The sequence below is a fragment of the Eimeria tenella genome, genomic scaffold (genome assembly GCF_000499545.2).
Source record: "Eimeria tenella Houghton genomic scaffold, Eth_scaff102, whole genome shotgun sequence".
In the NCBI taxonomy this organism is placed as follows: Eukaryota; Apicomplexa; class Conoidasida; order Eucoccidiorida; family Eimeriidae; genus Eimeria; species Eimeria tenella.
The window spans coordinates 76,893-90,375 of NW_013541462.1; the positions used below are offsets into that span (position 1 = coordinate 76,893).

General features: G+C 50.9%; 3 protein-coding genes across 3 annotated transcripts; 2 read left to right on the top strand and 1 right to left on the bottom strand.

Annotated features, from left to right (window-relative positions):
• Positions 1-793: 793 nt before the first annotated feature.
• On the top strand, positions 794-1,612 carry ETH_00012705 (uncharacterized protein; the record flags this gene model as incomplete). The annotated part of the gene is made up of 1 exon (XM_013372670.1): positions 794-1,612. The coding sequence occupies one exon, from the start codon at positions 794-796 to the stop codon at positions 1,610-1,612; it is 819 nt and encodes a 272-aa protein (XP_013228124.1).
• Positions 1,613-5,949: 4,337 nt separating this feature from the next.
• ETH_00012710 (uncharacterized protein) lies at positions 5,950-11,381 on the top strand (the record flags this gene model as incomplete). The annotated part of the gene is made up of 7 exons (XM_013372671.1): positions 5,950-6,990; positions 7,948-8,471; positions 8,773-9,095; positions 9,307-9,726; positions 9,915-10,090; positions 10,375-10,486; positions 10,858-11,381. The coding sequence occupies 7 exons, from the start codon at positions 5,950-5,952 to the stop codon at positions 11,379-11,381; spliced, it is 3,120 nt and encodes a 1,039-aa protein (XP_013228125.1).
• Positions 11,382-12,669: 1,288 nt separating this feature from the next.
• Positions 12,670-13,299, bottom strand: ETH_00012715 (ribonuclease H, putative; the record flags this gene model as incomplete). The annotated part of the gene is made up of 1 exon (XM_013372672.1): positions 12,670-13,299. The coding sequence occupies one exon, from the start codon at positions 13,297-13,299 to the stop codon at positions 12,670-12,672; it is 630 nt and encodes a 209-aa protein (XP_013228126.1).
• Positions 13,300-13,483: the final 184 nt, after the last annotated feature.

Consider the following 13,483-nt stretch of genomic DNA (forward strand, 5'->3'; position numbering starts at 1 on the left):
TAGTCGTCAGGCATGCTGGCCGCATAGGGGTGTTAATAGCACCACTGGCTAGCGGCCACTTGTCAGTCAGTGCCGTACTGAGGAACTGTGCATCCGACGGTCTCGAGTCGACAGACATGCAGCTGCAGAATTACTTCTTTCGAACGCCTTGCCAGGACGGTTTAGTCCTTTCGATGAACAGGTGTCTGCAGTGAGGCTACGCAGTTGTTGATATCCGCGACCTGTAACGCTTTTCGTGCATTATATCAGCTGAAGCTTTCTCTACATCGTGTTTCTAGGGTATTCTAATGGTCTTACGAGCAGAAAAAAACTTTGTGAAGCGGTGGAAGGCTGAGATATGCTCCCTACGCCGTAGCTGCCCGTATGGGCACACTCTAGTGGTCTACTGCGCGAGATCACCGCTACCTCGGTGAGCAGTCCCATGTGTCTCTACGTTCTCCTGCACATAACGAAGCGCTCGCTTTATTCAATTTTTTGGAGAATCATAGTGTGCAGACTGCTCGACCAGAGGGAACTGACCGGACCGCAGCCTACTCTCCCAACCAACCCACTGTCGATTTTGCTGTGGCTGTTGTGAGTTTTCTGGCCCGGCTTCGCTTTTCGACAGTGCTGCTTCTGGGACTTTGCTTTTAAATTCAAGCCCTGTTGAAAGGTTTTGCCTTTAGTTGTGCGACTGTTGCTTGCACCAGACGAGGCAGAGGACCAACCACTTCACAGGTCACTCTTCCCTGGCTGGACCACCACAGGCAATTGCCCCTTTGCTCTCTGTTCTTCTTTCTAGTGAGTTGCTGAAATGAGTTTCTCAAAGGACATTAAAAGATTCCAGCTAGCGAGAGTCCTGGCTTTGTGCCTAGCTGTCGCGTGCGTTCGCTCGCCGTCGGCAGGAGCAGTGCAGCTCAGTCGGGCCACGCATTTGAAGGACTTACGCCACCACAAGGTGCCATACGGGTCTTTTGACTACGCGCGTTTGCAACCGTCAGCAGCGCCGCTGTCAGGAATCGAGACAGCGGAAACAGAGACAGAGGCATTGAAGGAAGAAGGGGCGAAATTTGCGTGGCCTATTTCACAATATGGAGGAGAAGCAGACGGCCACCTTGACATGATTTTCTTGGAGGCACATAATAAAGCATCTTCGCTTTTAGAGCATTCGTCTCACAGAGGTTCGGTCAGTTGCAGCGTGTCATTTTCTGCGGGCTACAGAACATCTCCTATCGTAGAAGTGACGGGGGAGACGTCAGCGACGGATACAGCGACTGCCGTATTTGTAGATGAGACGGCTCGCTTTTGGTTTCACGGACTGCGGACGGGGGTTTCCATCCCCTCCACATTCCGCTTTGAACCTAAGGGGGCAGGAGGAGACTATGCGGATATACACCCTCCACCGGGCACTGGGGCTCACCATTATACGGTGGTACTGTACAAAGGACAATTGGAACCGGGTCCTTTGCTTTCTGCGCTATTTGGAACTCCATGGAATAACAGGAGACGTGCTGTGGGGTCCTTAAGGGCTATTGAGGGTGACCTTAGGAAACAAAACGCAGGGAAGCAAGTGGAGGAGCTGTGCAGGTGCACTGTTCAAGTGTCCTACGAAGACTTTCCCCAGGAAGAGTAGTCGAAAGGGAACTTACTGGCGTTCCTGAAACCGTGTATGCTATCTCGTGGCGATATCTCGTGGCGAATCTGTTTTGCTGGCTACTCGTTTGCCTCTCTGTTGCGGAGCTTCTAGGCGTGCCAGAAACCTAAGGGGACCTACTCCAGTTCGCAAACGCAGACTTTCGAATTGTTGTTTTAAGTTGCTCATTTTCTGGAGATCATCATCCTTTCAGATGAGCGCGGCATTTCGCTTTTATGTAGAAAGACGGGGAACGTTGCCGCGTGCCGGAGTAAAAGCCCGAATGAGGCAATAAACGTGGGAGCAGTGGACACATTTGAGTGGCCGATGTAGACGACTGGCACAAGTGCAGTGCTGCACCTGAATATTCTGGTACAGATGGAAAGAACAGAGATGAGAAGACGATATTTTTGTTCTCGTACTTTTAGAGAAGTGCACTGTTCCTTTTTTGTCGGGGCATAGAGACGGCGTCCAGAAGCGCTGAACTCGTAGTTTTATTCTACAAGCACTCGTCACATTCAACGCGCTTGGAACGTTCAGGGGATGGAGCGAAAGACTCTTCACTCGTGCTGCTTCCAGGTGTGATTCGTGAGCGTATATAGCCCCGCAGCTGAGCGAGTGTCTCCCAGTTGCAGGTAGGGCTTTGCAGGTTTCCTCCACAACGAAGCAGGAAATGTGAAAGCCTACCGTTATGCGCAGGACGCCTTACACGGTGGACATCAAGACTGTATGCCTCACCCTTACAGCTACTGAGGCAAATTTTGGCGAGAGCAGCTACCTTCATGTTAGTTTTAGGTAGGAATCCCGATGCTGGATGCAATATGTGATGGGAGAGAGTTTTTTGATGCGAAAGGTAAACTGAAGATCGCGAATAGAACGTGGCACTATTGAAAATGGTTTTAAGACTCTGTCCCGTTTGGGCAAGGAATTTTTTTGTGGAGATAGAGCAGCAGTGGAGTTTTCTGCGTAGGCAATTCAATCTACATATCCCTGAGTCTCATGGTGGCAGCATCTACACTCGTTACTCTGACGCCGTCCTCCCTAGGGACTTTTTTACGAAGAACATGAAGCTCAAGTTGAGCTTTATCAAGCGTTTCACCGCAGAAGTTCGTAGAAGTGATTTCTAGGATTGCAGGTAGTGAACAGGAATAGAATGTTATTTTAACATGTGGCTGGAGTTTATAAGGCAACCTTGTAGTAGGGTAAACAAATCGGCGTAGTCACTTATGCAGCTTTAGTATTCAGGATGAGTCGTTTTGCATTTTCATGCTGTTTATCACTTAAGTGAAGTAGTGATCAGGCACTGTTTTAGCTATGCTCGTTTATGGATGGAGTAAAAAGATTAGGAATATACTTCCAACAACGACAAAAATAGGAAACGGCTTATATTATGCACAGAAAGTGCTAAACAAAGGATTGAGGGCTGGTGCCCGTGTTTCCATACTGCTCGTGCTTAAAAGAAAACGCTTCTTCAGTTTGACGTATGTTTGTCGCAGTATACAGGTTCATTTACGTGTGGCATAAATCCACACAGGCACCTGTTCACCTTGGTCCCTTTGGAGACACTCAAGAGGTAAACTGAGCAACTGCACTGAGGACTGTTTCGTTTTTGATCTGCGTCATCGCCTACTGTTTTCTAATTGCCCGAAACAGCTGGTAGCGGGGAGCAAAACTGCTTTTTCCACTTCGCGTGAGGGCATCAGTGAATCGCTGCTGTGAAGAGAATTTTTCTTCTTGCGAACAGGATAAGTTTCCACTGGTTAAGAATTGCCGTGATAAGGCATTCAACTCTGCTGCGCCACAGATTTTCAGTTCCTACATAACTTAACCCGGATGAGACTTCCTTCGTTGTTGATCGCCGGCACAGCTTCCTCCGGCGACATCCCTTGAGCATTTATGCTATCTCCGCCCCTCTTTCATTTACTGCTAGCGATGTTCATCGCTTATTGATCCTTCACCATAACCTAAGGCAAGCATAAGCTGTATGTGATTGGTGGAGCGACAACGTACACTGTGGCTATCAATTATATCAGCATTGCGCTAAGCACCAGTGTTTTCCGAGAGGGGAACCAATTCAGTTCGAAACGCTTTATGTCGTACTTCTCCAGATGTTTCACAAAACACGGAAGAAACGGAGGGGAAATCGTGTTTCTATGGTCTGATGACTACACGCACGCTCAAGAGGAGTGGCGACCCTATTAGCCAGGGCCAACGAAACCTCTTTTGTGGGTTGTTACTGAATGAAGAACAGCACAAACGCCAACTCCGCTAGAACTACAGATACAGTTTTGCCAAATGCTGTGGAAAGAGAAACCTCGAGGATAAGAGAAACGCCCTTGAATTTTCCACTTGAGAAAACAGCAGTTCGCCTTATACATTTGCCGTCAAGTAATTATCCCCACTCTCACCGAAGTGGCGTACAATTCTCCATGTGGCTTGATGCTTTGATTCCCTCCCAAGATATCTACAATGGGCTAACCGTCGGGATTCATTTGCACATTCTATTCTGGGCCTTTAAGGCATATCGTCCGATGTCCTTAGTCGACCAATAAGTGCACAATGTTTGAATAGTGGCAAGGCGCTTCTGTTCTTCGTATCGCCATGAAGTTTGTACCGTAGTACTGACTATCAAAAACTTCTGTTCCGTACATTCTGACCCAAGCCGCGATACAGTTAGTGCGAAACATCGTGGTTAGAGATGCTGGAGGTGTCTCCTACTTATATTATCCCCGAGTTTCAGCTGTAAAACAGGATGGTTCACTGGAGTGCTGCATACATAGCTGCAAGGAGCACATGAGATCATACTGCATTCAAGAGCGCGGAACCCATTGGCGCACCATGAAGCTGTTTGTCTCATTGCAAGAAGTGCACTGCTATCTTGCAGTTTGCGTATCCCGTACCTAGGACGAATTTGTGGGCAGCTAAGCACCTTAATAATTGAAGCCTATTCTCCCTAGTATCGACCGCGGCAAGGTTATCAGCTTTTATTCGACGTGTAAGCCATGGCTCCTACTCTACTATCGCACAATGCTTTCGCTCTGCAATATTTCACAGTTCCTTAAAATGCTTAGAAGAAGGCTATCACGGAAATTAATGCGACTTCATGCTGGCGACGACAGTCCGTTCACCCTGCTGGTGCAGCGACAATCCACATTTTACAGCGTTACACTACTAAACGTGCCTTTATTATAAGATTGGACATTTCTCATTTTTGTCTCTTCTGTGCTGTCGTTTATCCCTTGTTAATTTCAACCTCACCTAGCACACAGCGTTTCTGCTGCCACCCTCGTTTGTCGATCGCCTGGACACACACAGGAGGCTCAGGCTGCAGCTTCCTTCTTGCTATGGAACAGATATGAAAAATGCAAAACTCCTCTTATGTTAGCATTCAAGCGAGCAATAAGTTGAACATTTGCTGTTCAACAAGCTGACCGGTGTGCATGCAGCGCCAGACCAGCGGCCAGTCTAACCGCTGCCATACTCCAGCAGCTCACAAGGGGGTTGAGCGGGCCAAATATCTCTGCATTATATGGGCCTTCTTTCCTCCATTGCACGTAATTTTGTTTCACGTTCCTAATAGAAAGCATACTTGTGCAAAAGTCGCCATTTGCGGCTGCAATTGCGGCCATCTCAGCGCAGCGCCAGCCGCAAAAAGCGCACAGCGGCGCGATTGTGCAAAAGCACGTTTCTAATGGTGTTTTTTCGCTCCCTCTTTGGAGAATTCCGTTTTTTACTCAATTTAACTCTTTGATTTGAGCAAGAGACTTGAAGCACCGCTGCGCTTCCTGTCTGTGGCGCAGGACTCCCGCGGTCCGTGGCCACCGTCATGATCGTTTAAACTCCGAGTGCTCTCTGGCTTCTCTGTGCATCCTTCCCTGGCCAATGTACTCGTGAGAGTCTGTAGAGGGGAAAGCCGTATCTGTGGATGACATAGAAAGCCGGACGTCGTGATCTGCGCTGCACTCTCTTGTGTCCTCCGCATGTTGAGAGTGGAGGTAGCCCGCTGCTTCTCCTTCGCGCGTCTCAGCTACCTAAGAAGCAGACGGAGGCCAGCAGAGGTGCGCGCATCCATTTATTTGAGACCTAACACCACGGCTATCGTGGCCTGCTGCCACTTCCGAAGAGGGGTGTCCGGAAGAGCGCCGTGGGCGTAATGATGCATTAGTACCACGATGTCTGCTGACACTATTGAATACGGGGCATCCCATGGGACAGGCTGGGGCCCACAGGCCACTTTACAAGTTCGAGTGAGGCAGAAGGAGGATAGGAGTGGTGGCAGGTCAGACCAACTCTCCTTATCAACTTGCAACAGCGCTAGCACAGAGCAAGGTCTACCCATGGAGGACAGTCAAGTATCTCCTCAGAATCATTGTCCGAGGAGCAGCAGCCGGAACGGCAGCATTAGCAGCACTGTTGCCTCTTCTGCTGCATCTGCTTCGTACCACAGTGAGTCGGGGTCGGGGGCTCCTCCTGGGTCGTTGCAGTCCATACGACTGCTTCAGGAGGTACAGGGACTCCCGGGAACTCACGGAGCGCATGCTCGTCACATGATGAGTTTCTTGCAGCGCCTCTGGTGGTCCAGTGTCCGGGCTCGATGCCAAGAGTCTCCCTGCGGGCCAGTGGACCAACATGGAGGGTCAGAACAGGCTGCTTGCTCCCACAACGGAGCTCGTTCTGTCGCACGAGCGGCTCAGCATCAAGGAGAACGGAACTTTAGTTCCGCGCATTCGAAGTCCCTTTCTTCAGAACGCGCAGGAAGCAGAGACAACAGTAACAGGAGCGGCAGTGTCACTGGAAGCAGCACACCTCCCGCCCTATCGGGGTCCACATTCGGGCATCCGAGGAACCGTTTGTCATATTTTGCCTTTTCTGGATCAGTCAGATATTACCAAAGGGCCCCAGTCCGCGTTGTGCGTTCTACGTCGTGTCCCGGGAGACTGGAGTATTCAGCAGACTTTCCAACAGCGCATGCATCGAGTGGAGCATCCGCAGGGGCCAGGAACGACAGGGTCAGTGGTAGAGACCCACTTTTCCAGCCCTTTCACAGGGGCGGAGACACTGGCATGCCAGTGAAGAACGGTCGGAGCAGGAGAACCCAACACCATGGGCAGGAAGAAGATCAGGACCACAACCAGCACAGGCGGAAGGGTACAGGACCTGCAGGAGGGGCATGTGGAGGAGACTGCGACGATCTTCTCCGCAAAAAGCTCTGGACCCTCGGGTCTCTCCCCGACCATGCAATGGTTGTGAAGGTCCCTTCGCAAGTAGGAAGGCTGTCTTCCTGCATATTTCCACCCTTAGGTGGCCCAAGCATTAGGGGCACTCGAGGAGACCACGCATCCCGGGATAAGAACAGCCCGCCACTCTCTGGAATCAAGGTGGGTTTCATCATTTGTTCGAGGGCCACGCGAATTTGCCCTTCCATTTTGGATTTTCGGTGTTGGTTCTTTTTGTAGCTGCATTTCTGTCCAGAAGTGGGTCCACTGCAGTCGTGACTGGCCTGTGTATGCCTATGCGTCTTTCTGCAGCTTTCCCTGTCTGTCTGTCTTTTCGTCTGCATTCTTCTGTATGCTGTTGAACGTTTGCTCTTTTTGCTTGCCGAATGACTCTTGCATGCTTTAGCTGACTGTCATCACCGGTTTGTTGCTCTGTACGCTTGCTTCGCCTTCCTGTCTGCTAGCTTCCGTTGGCCTTTTTCATGTACTTGTATTATTGAGTGTGTCGCGGCATGCGTGCTTCTCCGTGCCCTTGTCGGTGGGGGCGTTTAGACACTTGACGCCTTATTTTTCGTGTTCACCTTTGAACCATACCAATGCTTATCCGCAGAATGTACCATTGCATTTCTCTCGTTTACCGCTATGTTTGTTTATATATTTCATCGAGCCATTTATTCTCTAACTTCCCAGTGTATAGCTTCCTTTTTATAACTATGCACTTCGTTGAAGACGTTTTCCACCATCACTCTAGTATGTGTTTCTTCGAAGTGTGCTCCTGTGGTAGTAGTCCGAACAGCATACTCCGGGTAATTTGCGCCAGCCTTCATACGCACGTATTCCCACACATGAATTTGGGTATTCCCACTTGAATACTTATAGGAACAGGTGCCTGTGCATTTAGCAGACAGGCTTGACTCATTGCAGTAAAAAGAGGAGGGTTTAAGGTCTTAATTGTAGGATTTAAGTATGTTTTCTTCTTTAAATGATTGCTAACAAGTAATTCACTGAGTCTGAATATGCATGAACACATACGTATTTCTTGGCACTTGCCTTGGCGCTCAGCTTGGTTTCTGTGGCTGATGGCCTGTGCTTCAATTTTGCCGATGTTTATTCGTGCAGCTGCTTCCCGTCGTCACCCCAAAAGGAGACGAAAATCCAAGGCGAGCCTCTGTGCACGTTGTGATGAACGCGGAATGTGATGGGACACCCGACGGACAGCCCACAGGGTTCCATGAGGGGAGGCAAAGCCAGTGGTCCGAAGGAGGTCTTCACGGGCACCTCCGGCAGCCGCACCACCGTTTACCCCCCACAGCAAGTCCCAGCTCCAACGTACGGGGGAGGCGAGAGGAAAGAGGACCTCCAGCTGAGCAGACTGAAGCTGCTCCAGCTGCGGGATGGTGGATCCGCTCTCCACAGGAAGGTCCAGGAGGTGCAGCTCGGACAACCGGAGCTGTAGATGGGGCCGTGACACCTTCTCCAGCGTCTTCAACAGCAACAGCTGCACCAGCGCGGCCAGCGCTCAATAACAACCGTGGTGTTCCTGGCAAAACAGTGATTTCAACTGTGTGTGCTTGTAGTTGGTCAGACCCACCAACGGTGAGGGCTTGCCCAATTCAGAAGTACCTGGCTCACACACAGCACAGGTACGTGGTGCTGATGTTGCCTTTTTCTGCTTGTTCATCATACACATATTTATGCATGTTAGCACAACGACGCACACATGCGTCGTGAAGTAGGGAAAAGGCAAAGCATGTTCTGCACGTAGTTACAAATATGCTTGAGTGAATGTGGACTAAACAGGTAGTCTCACATCGTGATGCGCTTTCTTGCATACGTGAGTGCTCCCTTTTCGCGTTGCCGGCTGTAGACTTAGGCAGTAGAGGACTTAGGCAATAGAACCCAAATGTCTCCGCCCGATTTCTTGTTCCTTGTGTCCCGTCACAGAGACCTTGGGGCTCTTTGCTTGGGTCCTGCGGCCAGCGCTGCTGAAGCTGAGGAGGAGCAGCTTGTGCAGTGTCTGTCGGGTTGTAGCAACTGCAGAGAAGAAACATCGTCCGGCCGCTGCGCTATAAATCACAAGCACAGCACAAGTGGTGGAGGGTGTCACAGGGGGGCGCCTAGATATGTTGCGATGAGCGACTGCCTTGGGGAGTACCCGGAAATCCTTGTGCAGCTTCTCAGAGGCCCTTTAGCGAAGAGACATCCGGAGGTGGACTTACTTCGTTTGCAGAGAGAGGCGAAGCCGAAGCAGGACAGCGAAGAACCAGGTCAGACTTCACTCATTGATCGTGGTGGTCTCCAGATTAATCTGTAGTGCCTTCAGAAGCTTGTATGATCTCTCTGCGGATGTCATTTTCTTGTGGCATCAGATAATGATGTTTTTTTACATAACCTTTGCAACTATATTTCTCCCAACCTCGCTGCCGCGTTGCTGTAGTGTAACCTGTGCGTGTCTTCTTTTTGTGCGTTTGGTATCAGCACGCACAGACCTATGCCTATGGATAGGGGCATTCAGCATTCCTCGAGACGACAAGCGCTACCGAGGGGGCGAGGATGCTTGGTTCTTAGATGCTTCGAACAACGCTTTTGGGGTGGCGGATGGCGTGTCGGAGTGGGAGGACCTGGCCGGTATTAACCCGCAAGAATATGCACAAGATTTAATGCAAGGCACTCAGGAGGCCATAGGCAAGATCCAGACAGAGCAAAGGAGCAGGACGAAACAGACCGAGACAGAAGGCACGGGCGGAGGAATTGAGGCAGACATGCAAACGGGAAGGCAAACTTGCAACCCTGCTGATGTTGCGAAGGAAGCTTTAACACGAGCATACCACAAAGCACGCAATTTTGGAAGCAGTACAGCAATTGTGGGAGTCCTTGACGGAGAGAGTGGAATTTTTGGTAAACTTGTGAACACCAGAGCTTGAGAGAATTGTGACAATATTGTCTTTATGAGAGGCTTGTTCGACTGCCTATCGTGGCATTTAGTAGGGCCTCTACGTGGGGTAACGTCAGTAGTTGTCCGATATGTGGAGCGTGACCAAATCTAAATATGTAAGGGTTGCGTTCCAGAACTTGTGATTTTTTAGGACTTGCGAACTTGGGCGACAGTAGCAGTCTGGTCCTACGTCGTCCACGCGTCCGGGGCTCTTTGGGCCAGCTAAGTCTGGTGAAGAAAGTGAAGGAGATGCAGCATGGATTTAATGTTCCTTTTCAGTTCGCGCACCTCCCGGCCCCAGAAGAATGGGATGAACTTCTGCAGAGGGTAGGCCGCATTTCCCGTGCTGCTCCGCTTTTCTTTCTTCTGTAAAGGCATGCTCATTCTTTGATTTGTAGATGAATCAGCTTGTCAGTCTCTCATTCTGGCATACGTGTGGGGAAGTTCCCATTACGCTGTATATCATGGTCTTTCCCTCTATTGAGAATTGCCTTTCAGGCAAGGAGAACCGATTAGCAGGGAACGGGAAGGGCAGCAACAAGAGAAAACAGGTCCAATTGTTTTCCGTTTTCTCAGCTTCGCCTTCCAATGTTGTTGGGATTTTCGCGCAGGGCCTTACCCGACTGGTGAGCATAGCCAAGCAGGAGTATGACCAAGGGGACGGAGGACGTATAGGCGATGAGCCATCAGCAATACAATCTACTAGTGTCCCTGTTCAAGACGGTGACCTAATAATTCTTGGAACTGATGGGCTCTTCGACAATGTGTTTGATTTTGAAGCCCTCGCGCTAACAGGCAAGTCATGTGTCAGATACTGGGCTTTTGGCCTTTAGCGTGTAGGGCTTCGTGCCAGCTGTGAAGGAGATAAAGATAATGCCCTGTTTCCCTGTTAAAAGTGCAGTGCATTGGGGAGTGTCTGTTGAGCTCCTACTATGCTGTGCATGCTGTCAGCAGTTCGGTGTCTTTTTGTTTCTCTCTGTTCCGAAACGGCGTTCATCGCTGAAACTATAGCGCCTGGCTTCCCGACTTTCCTGTCTATTTCTTTCCTCATCGCTCTTTTTCGCGTGTTTTTCGTGTGTGCATCTTGCTCTCAGGTCTCGCTGTTTCTCCTCATGAGGCACAGACGCTTCTGGGCGACGCATCTCTTGCGACTCCGCCCGAAGATGTTGCTCGCGCCCTGGCCCTTGCAGCGTATTGGCGGTCTCTTGACAGAGACGCTCAAACTCCATTCTCAAAGGAGGCTCGCCGTTGCTGTAACAAACAATCCCTACCTGTCCAGACACCCGATGGCTCTACCGGGGCTCATCAGGCCTCACCAGCGCACGCAATGTTCTTAGCAGGTCTACTCAGTGGCGGTAAAGAAGATGACATTACTGTTGCAGCAGCCTGGGTGTGTCGTAAAGACAGGTGTGTATATACAGAAAACGACGGCAAACAGTCGTCACCACCATACACACGCCGCGAGGCACAGGCAGGCCAGTTTCGCCGCCCGCAACAGCAGCAGTGTCAGCAGGCATCCCAAGGGGAAGACCTAAAAACTAAAAAGACGGGGTTGAGCAATGGGCAGGGAAGTGGGCCCAGCGACAGCAAACCAGCTGACGCATCAACAAATATATGACTGCGCAAGAGAGCTAGAGGGCCTCTCTTCCCGTTTTCTTGCTGCATCATTACGCAAGTTTTACTGTGCGACTTTTAATACTCTCCTTCTATTTCGTATCAGCCGGAGGAAATGCATTTTCGGAGGCTCAGAATGGAGCGGCGTTGGTGGAAACTGCATGGCGCACCGAGTGTGTCGCCGCTTACATGTTAGCAGCTGCGTCGCAGAAGTTGGCCAAAGTGCCGGGCCGTCCTGAGTACCTCACGGCGCAATATGTCGTGTTTGCACGGAAGACTGAGAGGGCTCCCGTTGCACGTCCCAGCGAGCGATGCTGTGGCGGCACCCTCCTGGAAAGGTCCCGATAAGGTCCGTGGGCCGATAACTTGACCTGGCGCATACAGCGAGAGTTTCTGGGAGAGTGGGTAACCCTGAGGAGTTCTTCTGTCTCGGGTGGCTTTGCTGCAATAAGTAGAGGAGTACTACTGATGTCGCAGCTGCTTGCTGTATGTGCTGCCAAAGAGACGCTTCTGTTCAGTAGTGCCATATTTTTATAACTGCATTCAACACGCATCGCCGCTTTTTCGCGTTTCGAGGAACTATAAGTACGGTATTTGTAGAAAGCGAAGTTGGCCACCGGTCGGCTGGCATACGTACGCGCGCAGAAGACTATTAGTGCAGTGGGGCACAGAAGTGCAGTGCGCAGTAGTGGCTATTCAGCAGCGGTCCCGCAAAACCGATTTACGTGGCCTCTGAGCTGCAGCGCTTCAAGACGCAAGTGCGCTGCGCATTAGATATTTGTTACTTGTAGGCCAACAGATGTGCAAACTAGGGAACGGGCTGTCGCCGCCTACTTACGTGAGAGGATGCGTACACAGGCTTGTTACGCCCTGGAGAGGGTTCGCCCTCACGGTAATTTTCCGTGTGCTCCTTGCGTGCTGCAGCGAGGACAATCTGGTATGTACGGCCCAACACACTCAGAATGCACTGTCTTTTCACTAGGTTTTTGGCATCGGAACTCGCCCGAGTCTAGGTTCTGACACCACGGCTACATGGGCGTACCTACTCTGTGGCATAGCTCGTTAGCCGTTCAATGTAGTCTTCGAAGGACTCCGGCCTCACAGACAATCTACTGTGCAGGCATCTGTCAGTTATCACTTGCATTCCATTACCACCGAACCGAAACCTTAGTCTCACACTGTCAAATTTCGAGCGTTGCGTGCGTACGCCTAGGCGTATCTGGCAACAGTAGATATTTTGGCAGTTTGTGCCAGGTCTCTACTACACACTGTAGGAGCAAGCTACTACACATTTAGCGAACTCTCCTGAGGATGTCTGTAAATGTCTCCAGGACCCCTTCAGCCTCTTCAGGGCCCTGAGTGAAACCTGCCCCGCTTGCTAGGGAATGCGCTGGCCAGGCGCTGTTGGCGCCCTGCACTGCCAGCTTGTCCGCCATTTCGTTTCCGTAAACTCCAGAGTGCCCCCTAATGTATTCATATTCGACACTCCCACGCCACGTTGCGCCAGAGGGCGCTGTCTTTCGCCTTTTGTCGCATAGAAGGAGAATCGCCTGAATCAAATCTGCATTTTTCACGGGCTTCCCTGAAGTACTTTTCCACCCATTTCGGCACCAGCGCGCAGCCCAGGGTCCCAAGCAGTTTACGGCGTAGGAGCTGTCGCTGATGACTACCAAACGCACCTCGCTGCGGCCAGAAGGCTGTTGCTTTGCTGAATCGTCGTCATAGTCTACAAACCGAAGCAGTGCAGCAAGAATCGATGCAAGCTCTGCTCTCTGGTTGGTCTGGGGGCCCACCACTAAGGGCATTGACAGGTTCCTCCGGTCGTCTGTCCCAAAGAACACGCCGATCCCAGCACGCGCGTCAACACGGCCATTTGAGGGACAAGCACCATCAGCGTAAATCTCAACGACATCAGGTTTCATGGGCGTTGCTGTTTCTGGCTGGGGGTGTACTGACGCCCCGGGCGAACAGTTCAAAAGCCGATGATGGTCGGCTGCATTCAACTCTCTCCCACTAGGCTCCGCACCTCCCCACGTCTCTTTTGGTTGTGCATTGCCATACAAACAACTGGTACTTGACAGGAAATGCTTGTTGCTTCCGCCGCCT